At 42.6% G+C, this 20,607-nt stretch overlaps 2 protein-coding genes across 12 annotated transcripts in view; one reads left to right on the forward strand and one right to left on the reverse strand.

The window, feature by feature from the left end:
- The window catches only part of LOC124011208 (inactive serine/threonine-protein kinase TEX14-like), a 32,895-nt gene extending 20,369 nt beyond the window's left edge, over positions 1–12,526 (forward strand). For 6 of the 10 annotated variants that reach the window (XM_046324349.1, XM_046324366.1, XM_046324372.1 and 3 more), the window contains 11 exons: positions 1,089–1,194; positions 1,339–1,417; positions 1,899–2,038; positions 2,562–2,710; positions 2,890–3,253; positions 3,709–3,870; positions 3,985–4,093; positions 5,870–5,974; positions 10,836–10,969; positions 11,052–11,097; positions 12,075–12,526. In XM_046324349.1, the coding sequence (XP_046180305.1) occupies positions 1,089–1,194; positions 1,339–1,417; positions 1,899–2,038; positions 2,562–2,710; positions 2,890–3,253; positions 3,709–3,870; positions 3,985–4,093; positions 5,870–5,974; positions 10,836–10,969; positions 11,052–11,097; positions 12,075–12,144 (1,464 nt within the window). In that variant the 3' untranslated portion in view covers positions 12,145–12,526. Of the gene's footprint in view, positions 1–1,088; positions 1,195–1,338; positions 1,418–1,898; positions 2,039–2,561; positions 2,711–2,889; positions 3,254–3,708; positions 3,871–3,984; positions 4,094–5,869; positions 5,975–10,835; positions 10,970–11,051; positions 11,098–12,074 lie in introns of those variants that run through there. The other 4 variants (XM_046324389.1, XR_006834562.1, XR_006834563.1 and 1 more) reach the window with 4 other exon arrangements.
- Positions 12,527–12,534: 8 nt separating this feature from the next.
- LOC124011271 (spindle and kinetochore-associated protein 2-like) lies at positions 12,535–19,419 on the reverse strand. Of its 2 annotated transcripts, XM_046324476.1 has the most exons (6): positions 19,148–19,395; positions 16,098–16,187; positions 15,744–15,920; positions 15,570–15,644; positions 14,147–14,189; positions 12,535–13,065 (listed from the first exon to the last, which is right to left on the reverse strand). In XM_046324476.1, the coding sequence occupies exons 1-6, from the start codon at positions 19,238–19,240 to the stop codon at positions 13,055–13,057; spliced, it is 489 nt and encodes a 162-aa protein (XP_046180432.1). In that variant the 5' UTR covers positions 19,241–19,395; the 3' UTR covers positions 12,535–13,054. The 2 variants fall into 2 exon arrangements, with proteins under 2 accessions (XP_046180432.1, XP_046180441.1); XM_046324485.1 differs by lacking the exon at positions 14,147–14,189 and having other exon boundaries at positions 12,851–13,065; positions 19,148–19,419.
- Between the last annotated feature and the right edge of the window lie 1,188 nt (positions 19,420–20,607).

Raw genomic sequence — 20,607 nt, forward strand, 5'->3', positions numbered from 1 at the left:
ACAACTTTTGAGGCAGCTTATTATCTGCCAACAGCTCTGGTGGACATTCCTGCAGTCAGCATGCCAATTGCATGCTCCCTCAACTTGAGACATCTGTGGCATTGTGTTGTGACAAAACTGCACATTTTAGTGGCCTTTTATTGTCCCCAGCACAAGGTGCACCAGTGTAATGATCGTGCTGTTAAATCAGCTTCTTGACATGCCACACTTGTCAGGGGGATGGATTATCTTGGCTACGGGGAAATGCTCATTAACAGGGATATGAACAAATTTGTGCACCATTTTTGAGAAAAAAGCTTTTTTTGTGTACTTACGGAAATCTTTTGGGATTTTTTTATTCCAGCTCATGAAACATGGGCCAACACTTTACATGTTGCATTCATATTATGTTCAGTGTAGATCATGTATTCTATTGTACTTGGTACTGATTCATAGATTTTCTGTTTTCTTGCTTGATCGTGTGACATATTTATTGATGAAATGTTTGTTTTCACTTTTCATTCATGCACTTTCTTGCACTTATTTTTTGGGCACAATGACATTTTAATAAACATCTTTATTTTGCATTCAAGCCTCAGTTTTGGATTTATTTGTTTTTTCGACAGTGTGCGTGTCTCCACCTCTTCCAATAGTTTCTGCTCTGGCATGCACTGTCAACTGTGGGACCTTATATCGACAGGTGTGTTTCTTTCTAAATCATGTCCAATTTAATTGGCCACAGGTGGAATCCAAGTTGTAGCTACGTCGAGGATGATCAATGTAAATTGGATGCACCTGAGCTCAATTTGAAGTGTCCTAGCAAAGGGTGTGAATGCTTACGTAAATTCGATTTCTGTATTTCATTTTCAATAAATTTGCCCAAAAAATCTAAACATGTTTTCACATTGTCATTATGGGGTACTGTGTGTGTGTGTGATGGGTGAGAATCTATTTTGAATTAAAGCTATAACACTGTAATAAGTCGATGGGTATGAATACTTTATGACGGCACTGTATATGGTATAACATAACGTAGGAGTAGTTAGTTATTTAGCTAATTAGTTAGTCATGCATGTAGTTAACTGTAGTTGTTGGTTTCCTCTTGTTAGAGCCCCGTCAGCTCAGAGGAGGACCTGGATGTGACAGTGGAGGTGTGTAGGGCTGCTGACAGTAGGACTGTACCAGAGGAGCAGAAGCTGGAGACCAAACACGGGAGTAAGATGGTTGTGTGTGTGTTTTGACACTCAACCAGAGTTTGAGCAGTATTTCAGTTTGGAAGCCATCATATTCACTGCTGGGTCATTCAGGCAGTAGTAGATGAGGACAGATAATAAACTGATGTAGTGTTCATTTCCCTAGAGTGTCAGCCTGTACAGGAGTCAGATGAGATTGACATAAACCCCACTGTCAGTCAGCAAGCACCCTTTCCAATGGCCAGGTAGGAGCAGCACCAACACACTGACGCTCCATGGTAGAATCAACTGTACAATATGATTATGTAATATATGTGTGAGTTGTCAATAGACAGATTAATGTTTAAGTGCAGATTAATGCTTAAGGTTTATAAATCCCTGTTAGAACCTGATGGGAATGTTGTTTAGGAGCTCTGGAAAAGGTGAGACTGTAGTCCTGTGTAGCTCAGTTGGTAGAACATGGTGCTTGTAGGTTTGATTCACATGGGGGACCAGTATGAAACATTTATGCTCTCACTACTGTTGCTTTGGTTGGAGAAGAACGTCTGTTAATTGACAAATGTAAAGAGTAGATTGAGGTGTGATATAGTCAAGAACCAACAGTTCTTCCTTTGGGAGTATGTCCACATATCTGTGTGCCACACGGAGTATTTCTGCAGATCATGTGTGTGTGTGTGTGTGTGTGTGTGTGTGTGTGTGTGTATGTATGTATGTATGTATGTATAGTGGTCTACCTGACCTGGCTGATGTCTCCAGCATCATGTGCTCACCCGCCCAACACCATGAGTGGTTGGGCCAGGAGAGACTGCAACCCAGCCCCCTGAACAGACGGCCTCCGCCCTGCTACAGCACCCCACGCAGCCCAGGTACCAACCAACGCCACCCAGCTACCAGAGTGTTACATTTAAGCTCCATTATACGCACACATTTGCCATCAGCATTATTTGCTACAAAGTGCGTCCTACCTGCTACACGCAGAGGGGAAGAGCGTCTTTATTCTATTTTCCCCTACTATACCATATTCATTGATTATGCCTAAGTACAATAGCTTTGGTCCCGTTTTTCGCAAGTACTCATTAAATTGTTGCTAGTGATTGTACTAAATGTTCCTCTAATTACACAAGTTGCTATTGTTTACATAGTCAATGTAGCTAGCTAGAGTTTCGCTAGCGAGTAGCTTTTAATTCATAAATCGTAGTACAATATCCAGTGGTGTATAGTCGAGGCCCTATGCAACCAAAATCAACTTTATTTCAAACATACATTACCAGTCAGTTCACACACGTTGCATTGGTTCCTTGAGTGTGCGTGTTTAACACCAGGAGCACTACTTTTACAAGTTAAATTGCAGCAAGATGTCACTGGTATACTTGTTTTGGTGTGGTGCAGCGACTGCGCCCAACTACAGAGCCATGGGGGTCACTGGGGAGCCCATCCCCCCTCTGCCCAGCCTGCTGGACACCTCCACCTGGGGCAGCACCCGCTCCCTGCCCCCCCACACCGAGAGCTTCGCCATTGCCAGCCTGGGAGCCAGCACGGTCAGAATAGTCAGCACTCTCCCAGTCAGAACAATGTTACAATTAATTCTTCAGACCTGTCGAAATATATAGTACGCGGGTGCTAACCGACCCTGGTCCTGGAGATGTAGAGGGTGTGAAGTTTTACCCATTATCACCGTAACTGAAATGTTGATATATCTTGGCTGCTCTATCTACAGACAGACCTCTCCAGACAGACCTCACCCCTGATGAGAGACTCCCTCGAGGAGTCTGGGACGCACGTGGGCGTGTCAGAGTTCACCACAGCCAGCTCCGGAGAGAGACGGACCACAGGGACCAGCCAGGAGGGCGTGGGCTCTACCTACACCGTACCCATCACCAGCCAAGAAAGGGAGGAGGTGGAGGAGAGAGAGAGTTTAGAGGAGAAGAACATGGAGTATCTCGAAGGGGAGAGAGGGATGTCGCTGGCTGCTGACAGGACAGAAGAGTTGGAAGGGTCCGATCAGGGTAGCTGTGCTGGTGTGGATGTTGACCTGATGGATGAAGATCCTCTGGATGCTAGCTCCTCTGTTTTAGAGGGAGGTGAGGTGTTGTCTCCAAACATAGTTCTGGAGGAGCGGGTGCAGGCTTTTATAGAAGCTCTATCCATGTTAACCCCCCCCCCCCAACAAAAATTTGTGATGACATTAAATCAATGTGGGGAAACCTATTAGATTTTTTAAAAGTAATTACGTAAGAATTGTATTTTATGTTTTATTATGTAAATCCAATGTCATGGTGACATTTTTTGATTTCACGTTTAATTCCCGTTAGTTGACAACTCAACCAAATGTAAATCGGAACTGACGTCTGCGCCCAGTGGGAACTCGCCTGATTCAATTAAGCAATGTGTTGCTGATCAGTTGAATGTTATTGTCAGTAACTGCATTTCAACTAACTGATGTGAAATTACTATTAGATCAGTATGTCAACCCCAGACCAGTGTACTATGTATGTTTGGTGGTAGACTGTGTTCAGTTATAAACCTGTCTCTGCAGAAGATGAACTTGTGTCAGATGAGGAAGAGTTGCCTGGCGAAAAGGAGACAGACCATGAAGATGTGATTAATGATCAAGTGCTAACTGACGAAGAGGGTTCTGTGGCCAGTACACAGCAGGCAGAGACATCAGGAGCTCACCATGGCAGCACACACAGTGAAGGTACTACACTGCATTACATCAGTATTATAAGAAAATAAAAACAGTATCTCTAAACAGTAGCAAATACATATTTCTAATAAGAAATTGACCCAAAAGCAATTTACCTCTGTTCAGATTACCTTTCAGGCTGTGGTCCAGACACAGAGGGAGCTGCAGCATCTGTACAGCAGAGCCAGGCCAAAGGCCTGTCTGGGGGCCCAGACTCACTGGAGGAAACTGACAGGTAGGCCTCACTAAACATAGTGTATTCAGAACCTTTGACACTTTCCATATTTTGTTACGTTACAGCCTTAATCTAAAATGGATTAAATGAAGAAATTCTCAATCTATACAGAATACCCAGAATGAAACAGGGTTTAAGAAATGTTTGCAAATGTATTAAAAATAAACATACCTCAAAGTTGCGCTCAGGTGCATCCTGTTTCCATTGATCATCCTTGATGTTTCTTCAACTTGATTGGAATCCACCTGTGGTTAATTCAATTGATTGGACATGATTTGAAAAGACACACACCTGTCTATACAAGATTCCACAGGGCATGTAAGAGCAAAGAGCAAAAACCTAGCCAAAATGTATGCAGCATTGAAGGTCCAAGAACACAGTGGCCTCCATCATTCTTAAATGGAAGAAGTTTGGAACCACCAAGACTTTTTCTAGAGCTGGCTGCCCGGCCAAACTGAGCAATCAGGGGAGAAGGTCCTTGGTCAAGGAGATGACCAAGAACCCAATGGTCACTCTGACAGAGCTCCAGAGTTCCTCTGTGGAGATGCGAGAACCTTCCAGAAGGACAACCATCTCTGCAGCACTCCACCAATCAGGCCTTTGTGGCAGATTGGCCAAACAGAAGCCACTCCTCAGTAAAAGGCACGACAGCCGGCTTGGAGTTTGCCAAAAGGCACCTAAAGGACTCTCAGACCATGACAAACAAGATTCTCTGTTCTGGTGAAACCAAGATTGAACTATTTGGCAGAATGCCAAGCGTCATGTCTGGAAGAAATATGGCACCACCCCTGCAGTGAAGGGTGGTGGTGACAGCATTATGCTGTGGGGATGATTTTCAGCAGCAGGGACTGGGAGTCTAGTCAGGATCAAGGGAAATAGGAACAGAGCAAAGTACAGAGAGAGAGAGCCTTGATGGAAACCTGCTCCAGAGGGCTCAGGACCTCAGACTGGGGCGAAGTTCACCTTCCAACAGGATAACAACCCTAAGCACACAGCCAAGTCAACGCAGGAGTGGCTTCGGGACAAATCTCTGAATGTTCTTGTGTGGCCCAGCCAGAGCCTGGACTTGAACCCGATCGAACATCTCTGGAGAGACCTGAAAATAGCTGTGCAGTGACACTCCCCATCCAACCTGACAGAGCTTGAGAGGATCTGCAGAGAATGGGAGAAACTCCCCAAATACAGTTGTGCCAAGCTTGAAGCATCATACCCAAGAAGACTTGAGGCCGTAATCGCTGCTAAAGGTGCTTCAACAAGTACTGAGTAAAGGGACTGAATACTTGTAAATTTGATAATTTTGCATATATATATATATGCAAAATTATCAAATTTACAAGTATTCATATATATATATATATTGACTTCAACTGACTTCAATATATATATAAAAAAAAGTTTTTAAAAACCTGCTTTTGCTTTTTCATTATGGGGTATTGTGTGTAGATTGAGGAAACAAAACAATTTAATACATTTTAGAATAAGGCTGTTATTACATAACAAAATTTGATCAAAGTCAAGGTCTGAATACTTTCTGAATGCACTGAAGCTCTGGCTAGGGGTCACAACTGTGCCTGCTTTTGTTCCAGCCAACACTTAGTTTATTAACTCCCAACCTCCAGGACCAGGGTTGGAGACTACTGTATTGGACATTATTTCTGCCGTATTTATTAATTGACTATATTACCAGACTAGTGATATAATACCAAAAGAGTAGTTCCCCTAAAGTGGTAAAGTTCACAAGTGACGTATACTCAGGCACGCTCTCTCTCCCTCCAGAGCTCACTCTACTCTGGATGAGGTGCTGCAGGGCATGTTGGTGGAAAGGGCCGCTGGTCAAAGGGTTCTGAAAAGTCCAGGTCTGGTTGCACACCCCAAACAGCAGTGAGTGCCCAGCCATTAGCATATAACCTTACAAACTAATCCAATATCCACAGTTGAAGTCAGTCCAACATAGTTTACTAATTAGTAGTGATGCACTGATATGACATTTAAGCAATCTAAACTCAGCAAAAAAAAATAAACGTCAACTGCGTTTATTTTCAGAAGACTAAACATGTAAATATTTGTATGACATAAGATTCAACAACTGAGACATAACTGAACAAGTTCCACAGACATGTGACTAACAGAAATTGAATAATGTGTCCCTGACAAAGGGGGAGGGGGGTGGTCAAAATCAAAAGTAACAGTCAGTATCTGGTGTGGAACCAGCTGCATTAAGAACTGCAGTGCATCTCCTCCTCATGGACTGTACCAGATTTGCCAGTTCTTGCCATGAGATGTTACCCCACTCTTCCAACAAGGCACCTGTAAGTCCCGGACATTTCGAGGGGGGAATGGCACTAGTCCTCACCCTCTAATCCAACAGGTCCCAGACGTGCTCAATCGGATTGAGATCCGGGCTCTTCGCTGGCCATGGCAGAACACTGACATTCCTGTCTTGCAGGAAATCACGCACAGAATGAGTAGTATGGCAGGTGGGTCATGTCAGGATGAGCCTGCAGGAAGGGTACCACATGAGGGAGGAGGATGTCTTCCCTGTAACGCACAGCGTTGATTGCCTGCAATGACAACAAGCTCAGTCCGATGATGATGTGACACACCTCCCCAGATTATGACGGACCCTCCACCTCCAAATCGATCCCGCTCCAGAGTACAGGCCTCGGCGTAACGCTCATTCCTTCGAAGATAAACGTGAATCCAACCGTGACTCGTCAGTGAAGAGCACTTTTTGCCAGTCCTGTCTGGTCCAGCGACTGTGGGTTTGTGCCCATAGGCGACGTTGTTGCCGGTATGTCTGGTGAGGACCTGCCTTACAACAGGCCTACAAGCCCTCAATCCAGCCTCTCTCAGCCTATTGCAGACAGTCTGAGCACTGATGTAGGGATTGTGTGTTCCTGGTGTAACTCGGGCAGCTGTTTCCATCCTGTACCTGTCCCGCAGGTGTGATGTTTGGATGTACCGATCCTGTGCAGGTGTTACACGTGGTCGGCCACTGCGAGGACGATCAGCTGTCTGTCCTGTCTCCCCGTAGCACTGTCTTAGGCGTCTCACAGTACGGACATTGCAATTTATTGCCCTGGCCACATCTGCAGACTTCATGCCTCCTTGCAGCATGCCTAAGGCACGTTCACGCAGATTAGCAGGGACCCTAGGCATCTTTCTTTTGGTGTTTTTCAGAGTCAGTAGAAAGGTGTCTTTAGTGTCCTACGTTTTCATAACTGTGACCTTAATTGCCTACTGTCTGTAAACTGTTAGTGTCTTAACCTCTCTAGGGTCCCACCTCGTCAACAGCCAGTGAAACTGCAGGGCGCCAAATTCAAAACAACAGAAATCCCACAATTATTTTACACCATTTTAAAAGATACACTTGTTGTAAATCCGGCCACAGTGACCAATTTCAAAAAGGCTTTACGACGAAAGCACACCACACGATTGTTAGGTCAGAGCCAAGTCACTTAAAAACACAGCCAATTTTCCAGCCAAAGAGAGGAGTCACAAAAAGCAGAAATAGAGAGAAAATTAATCACTAACCTTTGATGATCTTCATCAGATGACACTCATAAGACTTCATGTTACACAATACATGTATGTTTTGTTCGATATAGTTCATATTTATATCCAAAAATCCGGGTTTACATTGGTGCGTTATGTTCAGTAGTTCCAAAACATCCGGTGATTTTGGCAGAGAGCCACAACAATTTACAGAAACACTCATAATAAAATTTGCTAAAAGATACAACTGTTATGCATGGAATTTTAGATCCACTTCTCAATGCAACCGCTGTGTCAGATTTGAAAAAGACCCTATGGAAAAAGCAAACCATGCAATAATCTGAGTACAGCGCTCAGACAACAAATCAAGCCAAATCCATCATGTTGGAGTCAACAGAAGTCAGAAATAGCATTATAAATATTCACTTACCTTTGATGATCTTTATCAGATTGCACTCCTGGGTATCCCAGTTCCACAATAAATGTTTGTTTTGTTCAATAATGTTAATTTATGTCCAAATACCTCCTTTTTGTTCGCGCGTTTAGCCCAGTAATCCAAATTCATGACGCGCGATCACTAGGAGCAGACAAAGTCGAAAAGTTCTGTTACAGTCTGTAGAAACATATCTAACGATGTATAGAATCAATATTTAGGATGTTTTTAACATAAATCTAACATAAACAACTGGAGAATTCCTTTGTCTTCAGAAATGCAATGGAACTCAAGCTAACTCGCGTTGCCAGCTCGTGGCTCTCTGGCAGACTTCTAACTCATTCCCCTCTCATTCGCCCCCACTTCACAGTAGAAGCCTCAAACAAGTCTCTAAAGACTGTTGACATTTAGTGGAAGCCTTGAGAACTGCATTATGACCCCACTGTGTATTTGATAGGCCAAGAGTTGAAAAACAACAAACCTCAGATTTCCCACTTCCTGGTTGAATTTTCTCAGGTTTTTAAAGCTTAACTTCTTGTTAATCCAGCAAATGTGTCAGATTTCAAAAAGGCTTTACGGCGAAAGCATACCATGCGATTATCTGAGGACAGCGCCCCGCTTACACAAGCATACAAACATTTTCAAGCCAAGTAGAGAAGGCACGAAAGTCAGAAATAGCGATTAAATGAATCACTTACCTTTGAGCTTCATCTGGTTGCATTTACAAGAGTCCCTGTTACACAATAAATGTTAGTTTTGTTCGATAAAGTACCTCTTTATGTCCCAAAAACTCAGTTTTCTTGGCTCGTTTTGTTCAGTAATCCACTGGCTTAATGGCGGTCACAACATGCAGACGAATACATCCTAATAGTACCGGTAAAGTTTGTTGAAACATGTCAAACGATGTTTATATAATTAATTCTCAGGTTGTCTATTGTCTAAATAATCAACAATATTTAAACCGGACAATAGCGTATTCAATGGAAAGGAAAAAGAACGAATCGGTCACGCGCGCAAAGGAGCTCTGCTTCATTCTGCATGCCACTTACAAAATGGTCTCATTCTGCTTCATTTTTCAGAAAACATCTAGTGGAAGCCATAGGAATCTGGGTCCTAGGCATTCAATTGAAAACTACACACATCAAAAATATCCCACTTCCTGGATGGATTTTCCTCAGGTTTTCACCTGCTATATCAGTTCTGTTACACTCCCAGACATTATTTTAACAGTTTAGCGTCTTTTCTATCCAAATCTACCAATTATATGCATATCCTAGCTTCTGGGCCTGAGTAACAGGCAGTTTATTTTGAGCACGCTTCTCATCCAGATATCTAAATACTGCCCCCAGCCATAACAAGTTAAACACTTTACAATGATCTGTGAAGATTTTTACGAATAATCTTTGAAAGACGGGGTCCTGAAAAGAGGACATTTCTTTTTTCGCTGAGTTTAGAAGCGCAAGCATTTCGCGACACTCGCATTAACATCTGCTAACCATGTGTATGTGGCAATTTTTTTTTATTTGATTTGCCTAATCCTTATTGTGGCTATCTTCACAACACATAACCCGGTCCGGTCGAGCCTCACTAGCCAGATGAAGCTAGCTGGCTGCCAATAACATTAGCTTGGGGCAACAGGGTTAAGTAGCTGGCTAGCTATTTATTTTCATTAACTGAATTTCAATAGGCGAACAAGGGAATCTTAAATCATTGCTAAGAATACATTTAAATGACTGCAGTTTCTACTGGTCATTGTTTTCAGGCTGGTTGTATTGGTGCTAGCTAGGTACCAAGCTAAAGCTAGCTACCCCAGAAGTTGCGGCCGAACAAATAATGCGTTTTACCAACGCGGTATTATAAACATTATTCGTGGCTGGTGTTTGATTGTTTGCACAGCTTTGACAGTCAGTGCTTACTGATAGTAGTGGTGGCGCTTGGCCTGCACGTGCAAATTCAGAACACACAACATTCTATATTAGAACTGTTATTTGATGTATCTTTGACACACAAAGACCCAAACGGCATTCCATAGTATGTTGTGACGTTATTACTGTAGAACCAACATCAACCACAACAGAGAATGCACTTGACAATGAATCCATTATCTTGGAGTTTTAAAAAATGTTTTATTTAACTAGGCAAGTCAGTTAAGAACAAATTTTTATTTTCAATGACTGCCTAGGAACAGTGGGTTATCTGCCTTGTTCATGGGCAGAACGACAGATTTTTACCTTGTCAGCTCGGGGAATCGATCTTGCAACCTTCCAGTTACTAGTCCAACACTCTAACCATTAGGCTACCTGCCGCCCCAAGTTAATGGATTTCACCTGAAATGTTCTTACTCGTTCAAATGACTGCTCGATCTACACAGCAGACATTATGGGCTAGGTTAAGAATGCTGTGTTGCACGTGTAGCGCAAAATTTTACGTGGCGTCATTACGGTATGTACCTACATTATAGGTATGCACGTCAGCTTTAACATCGGCGTTAAAATTAGACATCGGGCCGATGTTGGCATTTTTGGCTAATATCACCCGATTGTGATATGTTAACCGACATTGCGCATCCCTACTAATTAGTTAAGTCGCAACTCGGGCCCATACTTTTACAATAGTGACTAATGGAACCTTCTGAAAAAGTGATCATTACCAATATACCTGTTTCATTCGTACTATGGCCTTGTGAACCTATGGCCTAGAAGCTCTGAGATGGTACCTGATGTGTCCACCCACAACTGACCCTTGTTGTTACTGTAAAGTGTGAATTGGTGTCTTGAAGTGTTGTTGTATATTTATGCCTTCACCTGTGGCCAGACTGGGTGTGTGTGAGCCCCAGGTGGAGGGCGAGTTGAGTGAGGATGCAGGTTGTCCAGGAGGGGACCGTACCGAAGTGGCAGAACGAAAGGGGGTCGACACCAATGACTGGACAGAACCAGCACCTGTCGCAGGTAAACAAAAGCACCCTCCCCTTCTCCCCAATTACTGACATACTAAAGAGGTGTCAAATTCTAATCAACTTTGTTTTGACAGAAAAGCTAGAAATGGCTAGCCATGAGACCTGGAGTCAGCCTCACAGGTGTGTTTTTGTTTAAATGTTACATTTTATTTATACACACACACACACACACACACACACACACAGTTGTTTACATACACCTTAGCCAAATACGTTTAAACTCAGTTCTTCACAATTCCTGACATTTAAATCCTAGTTAAAATTCCCTGTCTTAGGTCAGTTAGGATCACCACTTTATTTTAAGAATATGAAATGTCAGAATAATAGAGAATGATTTATTGCAGCTTTTATTTCTTTCATCACATTCCCGGTGGGTCAGAAGTTTACATACGCTCATTTAGTACTTGGTAGCATTGCCTTTAAATTGTTTTGGGTAGCCTTCCCACAATAAGTTGGGTGAATTTTGGCCCGTTCCCTCCTGACAGAGCTGGTGTAACTGAGTTAGGATTGTAGGCCTCCTTGATCGCACACGCTTTTTCAGTTCCGCCCTCAAATTTTCTATAGGACAGAGATCAGGGCTTTGTGATGGCCACTCCAATACCTTGACTTTGTTGTCCTTAAGCCATTTTGCCACAACTTTGGAAATATGCTTGGGGTCATTGTCCATTTGGAAGACACATTTGCAACCAAGCTTTAACTTCTCTGACTGATGTCTTGATGTTGATTAAATATATCCAGAAAATGTTCCTCATGAAGCCATCTATTTTGTGAAGTGCACCAGTCCCTCCTGCAGCAAAGCACCCCCAAAACATGATGCTGCCACCCCCATGCTTCACAGTTGGGAGGATGTTCTTCGGCTTGCAAGCCTCCCCCTTTCTCCTCCAGTTATTTTAGTTTCATCAGACCAGAGGACATTTCTCCAAAAAGTATGATCTTTGACGCCATGTGCAGTTAAACTGTAGTCTGGCTTTTTTTAATGGTGGTTTTGGAGCAGTGGCTTCTTCCTTGTTCAGCACCTTTCAGGTTATAGGACTAATTTTACACCAGAGTTGATCTTAATGAGCTTGCAGTGTTAACTTAGTTCTTTATGCCTGCAGGGTTATTGTCCTGGAGCAGACTCCCATCAAAAGCCAAAGTGACCCCAACCAAGTGAGAATGAGAATGTAGGACAACAGTCTTATTTCTCTACACTACCATTCACTCACCCTTTTGGTTGTGAAAACCACCCTTTTAGCATTAATGTTTTCTTTGGTGCTGGACTTTAGATAACTTATGCATTCTCTTGTTCTAAAAACATTTCCTTTGGATAGTTGAGGTCATACATGTTATTTGTATTCAGTGCTCTACATGAAGCTTTAGTTAAATGAAATTGTTATCATTACTGTTAATAAATTATCCATACATCAGATTTGACCAATATTAAAGAAACAGACCATAAGTAAATTTAAAGGTTCCTGTTCATTTTGTTGTTATACATAAGTACAGTGAAGTTGCTTTCCTGAACTAAGATGCTAATGTGTTTGTGCTCTTAAATAAATTATTAATTGAGCAAATACCTTAGAGGGAATTTCATTTTAATGAAGCATCATAATACATTGACGTACAGTTGGAAAGTAATCAGACAAATTCAAATCATTAACATATTTACAGGTGAAACGCATTCAACTGATGCATTAGCCAGTCAGAGAACCTTCAAATATGATCAAAAATAGTTCATCTAATTTACAATATGGCCCGTCACCTTCCACTTACAGCACCTCAAACATTGTAGTGAGTTGGTTTCATCTGGAGTTCTTGCTTCTGGTCAATTGTTTCAGATTGTGTCATTTTCAAATAACTAGCAAAAGAAATCAAACCAACGCATAAGTAGGCATCAGAACCCTTCAAATAGGCTAACATGACTAGACAATGAGAGATGGGCAAAATCAGTCACTTTCGCTGTGGGGTCCATCTTAAACAGTCTCAGCTGTGCCAGTTCCCCACTCATTAGCAGGCAAACGTGCCCTTTCTTGTCCAGAGAGATGCTGCAATGTCTTCAGCTTGGCGTTGCTAACCGTCATGTTCGTCTGCTGCAAACTTAGGGCACCACTGGAGAAAGATTGGCAAAGTTAGAGCTTGCACAAAATGCGTACACCTTCCTAAGCATTCGTCTGACTCTGGTCCACAAGTTAACCGACATTCCTGCTGCTAGTGTTGCCTTGACACAACTGGGGGTTTCTGTGTAAAGGGTAATGCGTCTCGGGACAAACGTGACTTGTCGGACCTGTTTGTTTTTTAGAGAGAAGTGCTCATGCAGCTGCTTGTAGAAGGCTGAGGTCAGCCAGCTTGACATTGGAGTGCACGCTGTGCGGCGTGGCGTCACTCAGCTCCCTCAAGGCTGTGGACAGAGCAGTCACTTCGGCTTCAGTCGCCATCCTGTCTGTACAGAGTCCTGTGCCCTTATTTGGGTTTCCCCTGGATTCCTTAACCACGTTTCCATCCCCAGTTATGAGTCATATCGTATTCAGAAATTATCGCGACAGCTGTGATGAAACGAGTAATTTCGGTACAACTTTATGAATGTTCATTCAACATGGTGGGATATTTGTGCCGATAAAATTATGCGAGAAGTAGGTGAAAATGCCTTAAAGTGCAAATATTGCTATAATATCGTCACCCTATATAGTGTGGTCCTGCCATTATGACTCGACACCATGCGGTTTTAGGCTACAGATGAAATAATTTATGATCCTTTCCAATAAGGGTCTTATTTTAGTGAAATTATCAATGCTTTACTGCCGTTTGATGAATATAATACTCACTCTTATCTCATCTAGCCTACCCGCACTGCTTCTGCGAGCTGTTGGCTAGAGCGTGTCAAGACCAGAGTAGGCACATTTGAATGCGAAGCGAGAAATACATTGTATGCACTGTCAACATTTTTATCTGCAACAAATCAGTTCTGGGAAAATGCACTGATTTTGCATAAATCTGCCACCAATTGGATGGAAACCTAGCTATTGTTGCCTTTTATAGCTTCAATATAAATTCTCCAAATTGAAAATGAGTAATGAGTTTTCCAATTCAGCTATGTACACAACCTGATGGTTACAAAGGAATTCAATAGGGGTTTGTTACTGTATAAAGACATGCAGAGGAGAGGGTGTTAATTGGGGTTACAATTACTTACACTGAGGCTGCTCTTGGACTGAAGGCTCCATAGACATCAGTAACTGAACAGACAAACATTGGCATATTAGTTATTGCAATGTGTATATCCCACTGAACAAAAATATTAAATGCAACATGTAAAGTGTTGGTCCCATGTTTCATGAGCTGAAATAAAAGATCCCAGGAATGTTTGCCAGAATTTCATGTTCATATCTCTACTATAAGCCACCTCCAATGTCATTTTAGACATTTGGTACTACATCCAACCGGCCTCAACCACAGACCACGTGTATGATAACCAGGTGTAACCACGCCAGCCCAGGACCTCCACATCTGGCTTCTTCACCTGCGGGATCATCCGAGACCAGCTACCCGGACAGCCGATAACAGTTTGCACAAAATGTCAGAAATCGTCTCAGTGGCTCATCTACCTGCTCGTTGTCCTCACCAGGGTCTTAACCTGACTGCAGTTCGACTTCAGTGGGCAAATGCTCACCTTCGATGGCCACTGGTATGCTGGAGAAGTGTGCTCTTCACAGATGAATCCCGGTTTCAACTGTACTGGGCAGATGGCGTGTATGGCATTGTGCAGGAAAGCAGTTTGATGTGAACAGAGTGGTAGTGGTAGGGTTATGGCTTAGGCAGGCAAAAGCTACAGAGAACGAACACAATTGCATTTTATCGATGGTAATTTGAATGCACAAAGATACCGTGATGAGATCCTGAGGCCCATTGTCTTGTCATTCATCCAATGCCATCACTACCTGTTTCAGTATGATAATGTACAGCCCCACAGCGCAAGGATCTATACACAATTCCTGGAAGTTGAAAATGTCACAGTTCTTCCATGGCCTGCATATTCACCTGACATGTCATCCATTGAACATGTTTGGAATAATCTAGATCGACGTGTATGACAGTGTGTTCCAGTTCCTGCCAATATCCAGCACACAGCCATTGAAGAGTGGGACAACATTCCACAGGCCACAATCAACAGCCTGATTTAACTCTTTACAAAGGAGATGTCGCAATGCAGGAGGCAAATGGTGGTCACACCAGATACTGGTTTATTTGATCCACGACCCTACTTTGTTTTTACGGTATCTGTGACCAGATTCATGTCTGTATTCCCAGTCATGTGAAATCCCTAGATTAGGGCCTAATTTATTTATTTAAATTGACAGATTTCCTTATATGATCTAACTCAGCAAATTCTTTGAAATTTTTGCATGTTGCATTTATTTTTGTTCAGTTTACGAGAAATCCTGAGCAGTCGAGCTTTATATTTCTCTGAATGGCAAGAGACGTCAAATTAGACTATTAGAAGCAGTGCACATACAATGGCATAGATAGTGTTACAGGGAATGACATGTCAAAAATAGTTTCTCTGTACGCTCTGCTCCTGTATGCAATGACATCTTAGCGCGAGCAAATGACCTTACCCCTGCTGTGTTTTGATTGACTGATAAACCAAGGAAATCTGCAGACTCCTGCTCCATCTCAGTCAGTGGTGGAATCTACAAAACAGTACAAATTCAATTGCACATGGTTTTGCCACCCTAACTTTGAAAAGGGCCAATTGACATTGTCAGATGTACGTGAAGGGAATGGGCTACCTCAACGTCAGCAGTCTGCTGTAACTGTTGCACCAGCTGCACAGTGGTGTCAAGGTGTGCTCGAATGGAGTCCATTGACTGCTTCTGCTCGGCTGCAATCTCCTGTACTTGTGTGCACAAGGCCGCATGCCTCACCTTGATGGCAGACAGGTTCTCCAGCAGCTTCACAGGGTTTTCCTGTGGTCAGACACGAGTCAGTCATTGATTTGACAGACTGTTGGGTAAATAGACAAATGGAGACATCTGTCTGCATGCCAGAAGTTCAAAGATGTGGATGGAGTGGAAAGGTGTTGGGTGACTGGTCTGAGGACATGTTTTGTAACTAAGTACTGTGGCATCCATGTATGTATTCACCTCTGCTGCACCGTTCTCTGGAGCACTTGTCAGGAATTCCAGCCTCAGCCGTTTCTCCATGTAGTCCATGTCAGCCTCTGCCTTCTGGAACTGAAAGGACAGTTGGTTTAGTGTACTGCAAGCCTGACAGAGTAGAGTCTCTACGCCTTACAACAGATCATTATAACACACATAAAATAATTGCATGTACAGATCTTCACAACTATGAAGATAAACAAAATGTGCAAAAAAGTTCAGTCACATCTTTCCAAGACTTCAGCCACAAAATGGTTGCATCACAAAAGGGTGTATTAAATGGTCTTGAGATGCATAGTGCCTTCGGTAAGGCTTTATCCCAAAAACTGAAGCCCTATAAGAAATATTGCACTACTCTGAACAAAGTGGACAGCAGAGAATACTGATAGGGTTCCAGGACTTGTGATCAATCCCATGCATGTCACGGTGTCAATTTTGTGATTTAAAAATATATATATTTTTTTCTAGGGTTGAGGTCAGTAGGCACAACACATTCAGAAAAAAAAACTTTTGGGACAAGCAAAAGTATTTTATTTTTGGACAAGTTTAGGTAGATCCTCCTCCTAAAAAGAAATGGAAGCTGACTGATGGAACATTAAAGTTCCAGACTTGCTTTGATAGATTGCAAGTGAGGGAATGACTTGGAAGAGTAAGATTATTGCATAGTTGGCCTGCATTTAAATCATGCTCAGGAACTCTGGCGAATAGTAAGTATTTTTCAAACCTCCCTCTCTGGGCTGATGTGTCAATGTGTAGTTCATACATGCAGAATTGCCATTTTACCTGGATTAGCCACAAAATCCCTAGTTTGAAAGCAACTGTTTACTGGAAGCTATCCAGTGCCATTTTGCTTACATTTCCCCCCCACGTGGGCCAGCCCCCTAGCAATTTGAGATTCAGCCACTCGCCATTTGAGTGACAGCTAACAAAGAGCAATGATGTGGTGCGCATATCCGCATATAGATAAAGTATGTGGACACCCCTTCAAATTAGTGGATATGGCTATATCTGCCACACCCGTTGTTGACAGGTATACTATCAAGCAGACAGCCATGCAATCTCCATAGACAAACACTGGCAGAGGAATGGCCTTAGTGAAGAGGTCAGTGACTTTCAACATGGCACCGTCGTAGGATGCCACCTTTCCAATAAGTCAAATTGTAACATTTCTGCTTTTATTGTGAAGTGGCAAATTGTAGGAGCAACACCCACTCAGCCGCAAATTGGTAGGCCACGCAAGCTCACAGAACGGGACCGCAGCGTGCTGAACCGTGTAAAAAGTCTGTCCTCGGTTGCAACACTCACTACCGAGTTCCAAACTGCCTCTGGAAGCAAAGTCATCACAATTTTGTGGTAAGTTTGGGGAAGGCCCTTTCCTGTTTCAGCATGACAATGCCTCTGTGCACAAAGCAAAGTCCATACAGAAATGGTTTGTCGAGATCTTGACTGGCCTGCACAAAGCCCTGACCTAAACCCCATCAAACACCTTTGGGATGAATTGGAACGCTGACTGTGAGCCAGGCCTAATCGCCCAGTATCAGTGCTCGACCCCATTAATGCTCGTGGCTGAATGATAACAAGTCCCCACAGCAATGTTCCAACATCTAGTGGAAAGCCTTCCCAGAAGAGTGTATGTTGTTATAGCAAAGGGGAACCAACTCCATATTAATGCCCATGATTTTGGAATGAGATGTTCAACAAGCAGGTGCCCACATACTTTCATGTAGTGTATGTGACGTAGTACACAATTTTCAGGGACTACTTTTGGCTTGAGCACTACTTTAACTACAGATAAAAAGTATACAACAGTACTGGATAATAAGACCAAGGATCTTCATTGTAGATTTTAAACAAACATTTTTTAATTAAACTACCCACCCTGCTCAGCCCTTCCTTGGGGTGGGTGCACTGTTATTCAGCACACTGTTTCAGTAAACCCCAGAAGAGTTCCCAGAATTTTGCACTTGAGGGTGACAGCTTTCAACACATTAGTGTACATTTGTTGCCGATTCCTGTGTCAGTGGTCTTTGCTGTTTTCAGACGCTTTGACAATACTATTGCACTGCTAGCTGTCCAATACAGTAGTGCAATGAAGTCAGAGCACCTGCAAACAGCTTTGTTGTTAGCAAAGGTTCACAGCTACACCTTGCAAAACCTATCATTGGGAATAATCCCTGGCCAATGCCCTTTTAACATTGCACTGCTTTCATTGAAGGGTCACCAGTAGTACAATACAAAAGGGGCACTGGACAGACAGAAAACATAATGGATTCCTCTTTATCCTTTTCGTTGTCAGCCCTGAAGGAAAAATAGAGACAGCCAACCTCCTGTCAAACTAAATTAGCTACATGACAAACTTGAATTTGATTGGCTGGGCCAGATCAAGTTATGATTAAATAATCTAAAACTACATCAATAACTGTTTAGCAATCCAGTGATTTTCTGCAGTGACAAACAAGTGCAGCTAAGTGACTAAGGGGAGCAGAATAATAAACTTACGTAACATAATTGAATAACGTTACTAGTAGTATCTAGCTAATGTTTTAACAGTTACATACTGTAGCTAGCTACGTTTACTAGACTCCGTGATTGTGAGCTGCAACTCAATTCATGGTCAACAACCAATTTTGTACAACTTCGATAACGTAAAAACTCGCTTTTAAACGTCAACGGTCACCTACAGCGCGCACTCGGGGACACGGAATACGGCCTCTTCGCAGGCGCAGTCTAGTACTCGTGAAACGTGTGGCAAACAAGCTAACTAAATAAACACTGAAATGGAAAGAGAGCCATGGTAAAGCAATTTTTGTTTGCCTTGTGGTGTTAGCGGAAACACTCGTATATTATTATGTTTGTGTTTTTCTTTTCCTGGAACATTTGAATTTAGATCCTCGCTACATTGCCGTTTTTCACGCACAGGTCATTTGCTCAAACAGCTCATTGGAGACCACATAATACAATTTATCTAAAGACTAGGAACGTAGGTTTACTTTAGCTGCTATAGAAATAAATCTATTTGATAAAACACAGCTTACCATCGCCTCCAGTTTATCAACTGCTGTCTCCATGTTAAATAGTTTACATTCCTCATGCAGCCCCGTGAATATAAAGCCACTGGTCTGATTCATTAAAGCCTGTTGTGATTGGTTACCTGTTAGAAATAGTGGCCGCAGATTGGTCAATTGAGCGGCACCGCAGTAGGGGGAAAAAGGGGGAGTTCATAAAATGGCGTTCTGGACACTGGATGGATTTACTGTGGTATAATAAGAAATGGAGACTGCGTTCAAGATGTCCGACCGTTGTTATGGAATTAATCTACTCGTATTCCATCACTAGAATAACAACTGGTTCGCATTCGCCGATTCATGGACTGGCTATACTTTCTTCTTCGATGATGTTTAACGGCGGTTGGCATCCAATATATGTTGATTTACCGCCACCTACTAGACTGGAGTAAAACACCCGTATACTTTGCTTGAAAAAATAAACAAATACCCTACCATCAGGGTTGGGGATTAATGTACAAAACCGGTAACTGTAATCCGTTACTATCAAAATATTGTAATCAGATTACAGATACTTTGAAAAAATGTGGCCTTTGTCAAATTTGTTCCGCCTGGGCGAGTCTGACCCTAAATCAGATACCACTATGATGACACAACAAAAGGGGTTGATGGATCGCGGGAAAATAGCAGAATTTTGGCTTTTGTAGGCTACAGTCCAAGCTATGTCTTCCAATGGTGCGATTGCTGTTGGCATCCAAAAATTATCAAATTTGAATCAACGCTTGGAGGTAAGGATGACAGCAGTAGTGTAGTCTAGCGCGATACGGATATCTCTTATTATGGATATCAACATAGCGCATTGATGTGAATCACACCTGCGCTCTCTTTGAGCTATTTGCGCCTTACGGATTGTGGTTGTTGTGGATTGCTGTTCATACATCTAAATGTGTATTTGAACCCAATAATGGTTGAATTCAAGAACTTTTAAACAGCCTGTCAATCATTTGTTTTTGAAACCAGTGGACAGCCAGTGAAGATTATGCTCTTGCAGCTGCTGCATCGTGCGTATCCCAGCCGATGGAATAAAAATGGGGCTTTTATTGTTCAATCTAATTCATGCTGATAAAAAAAGAAGATCCATAGGCCTAATGGACACGTGCTCAAACTCACACTCGTCAGTCTAAATGAAGGCTGTTCCATGCGAGAAATTGCCAAGAAACGAAGATCTCGTACAATGCTATGTACTACTCCCTTCACAGAACAGCTCAAATGGGCTCTAACCAGAAAAGAAAGAGTGGGAGGCCCTGGTGCACAACTGAGCAAGATGACAAGTATATTAGTGTCTAGTTTGAGAAACAGATGCCTCACAAGTCCTCAACTGGCAGCTTCATTAAATAGTACACGCAAAACACCAGTCTCAACGTCAACAGTGAAGAGGCGACTCCGGGATGCTGGCTTTCTTGGCAGAGTTGCAAAGAAAAAGCAATATC

Source organism: Oncorhynchus gorbuscha, linkage group LG02, assembly GCF_021184085.1.
Source record: "Oncorhynchus gorbuscha isolate QuinsamMale2020 ecotype Even-year linkage group LG02, OgorEven_v1.0, whole genome shotgun sequence".
Lineage (NCBI taxonomy): Eukaryota > Metazoa > Chordata > Actinopteri > Salmoniformes > Salmonidae > Oncorhynchus > Oncorhynchus gorbuscha.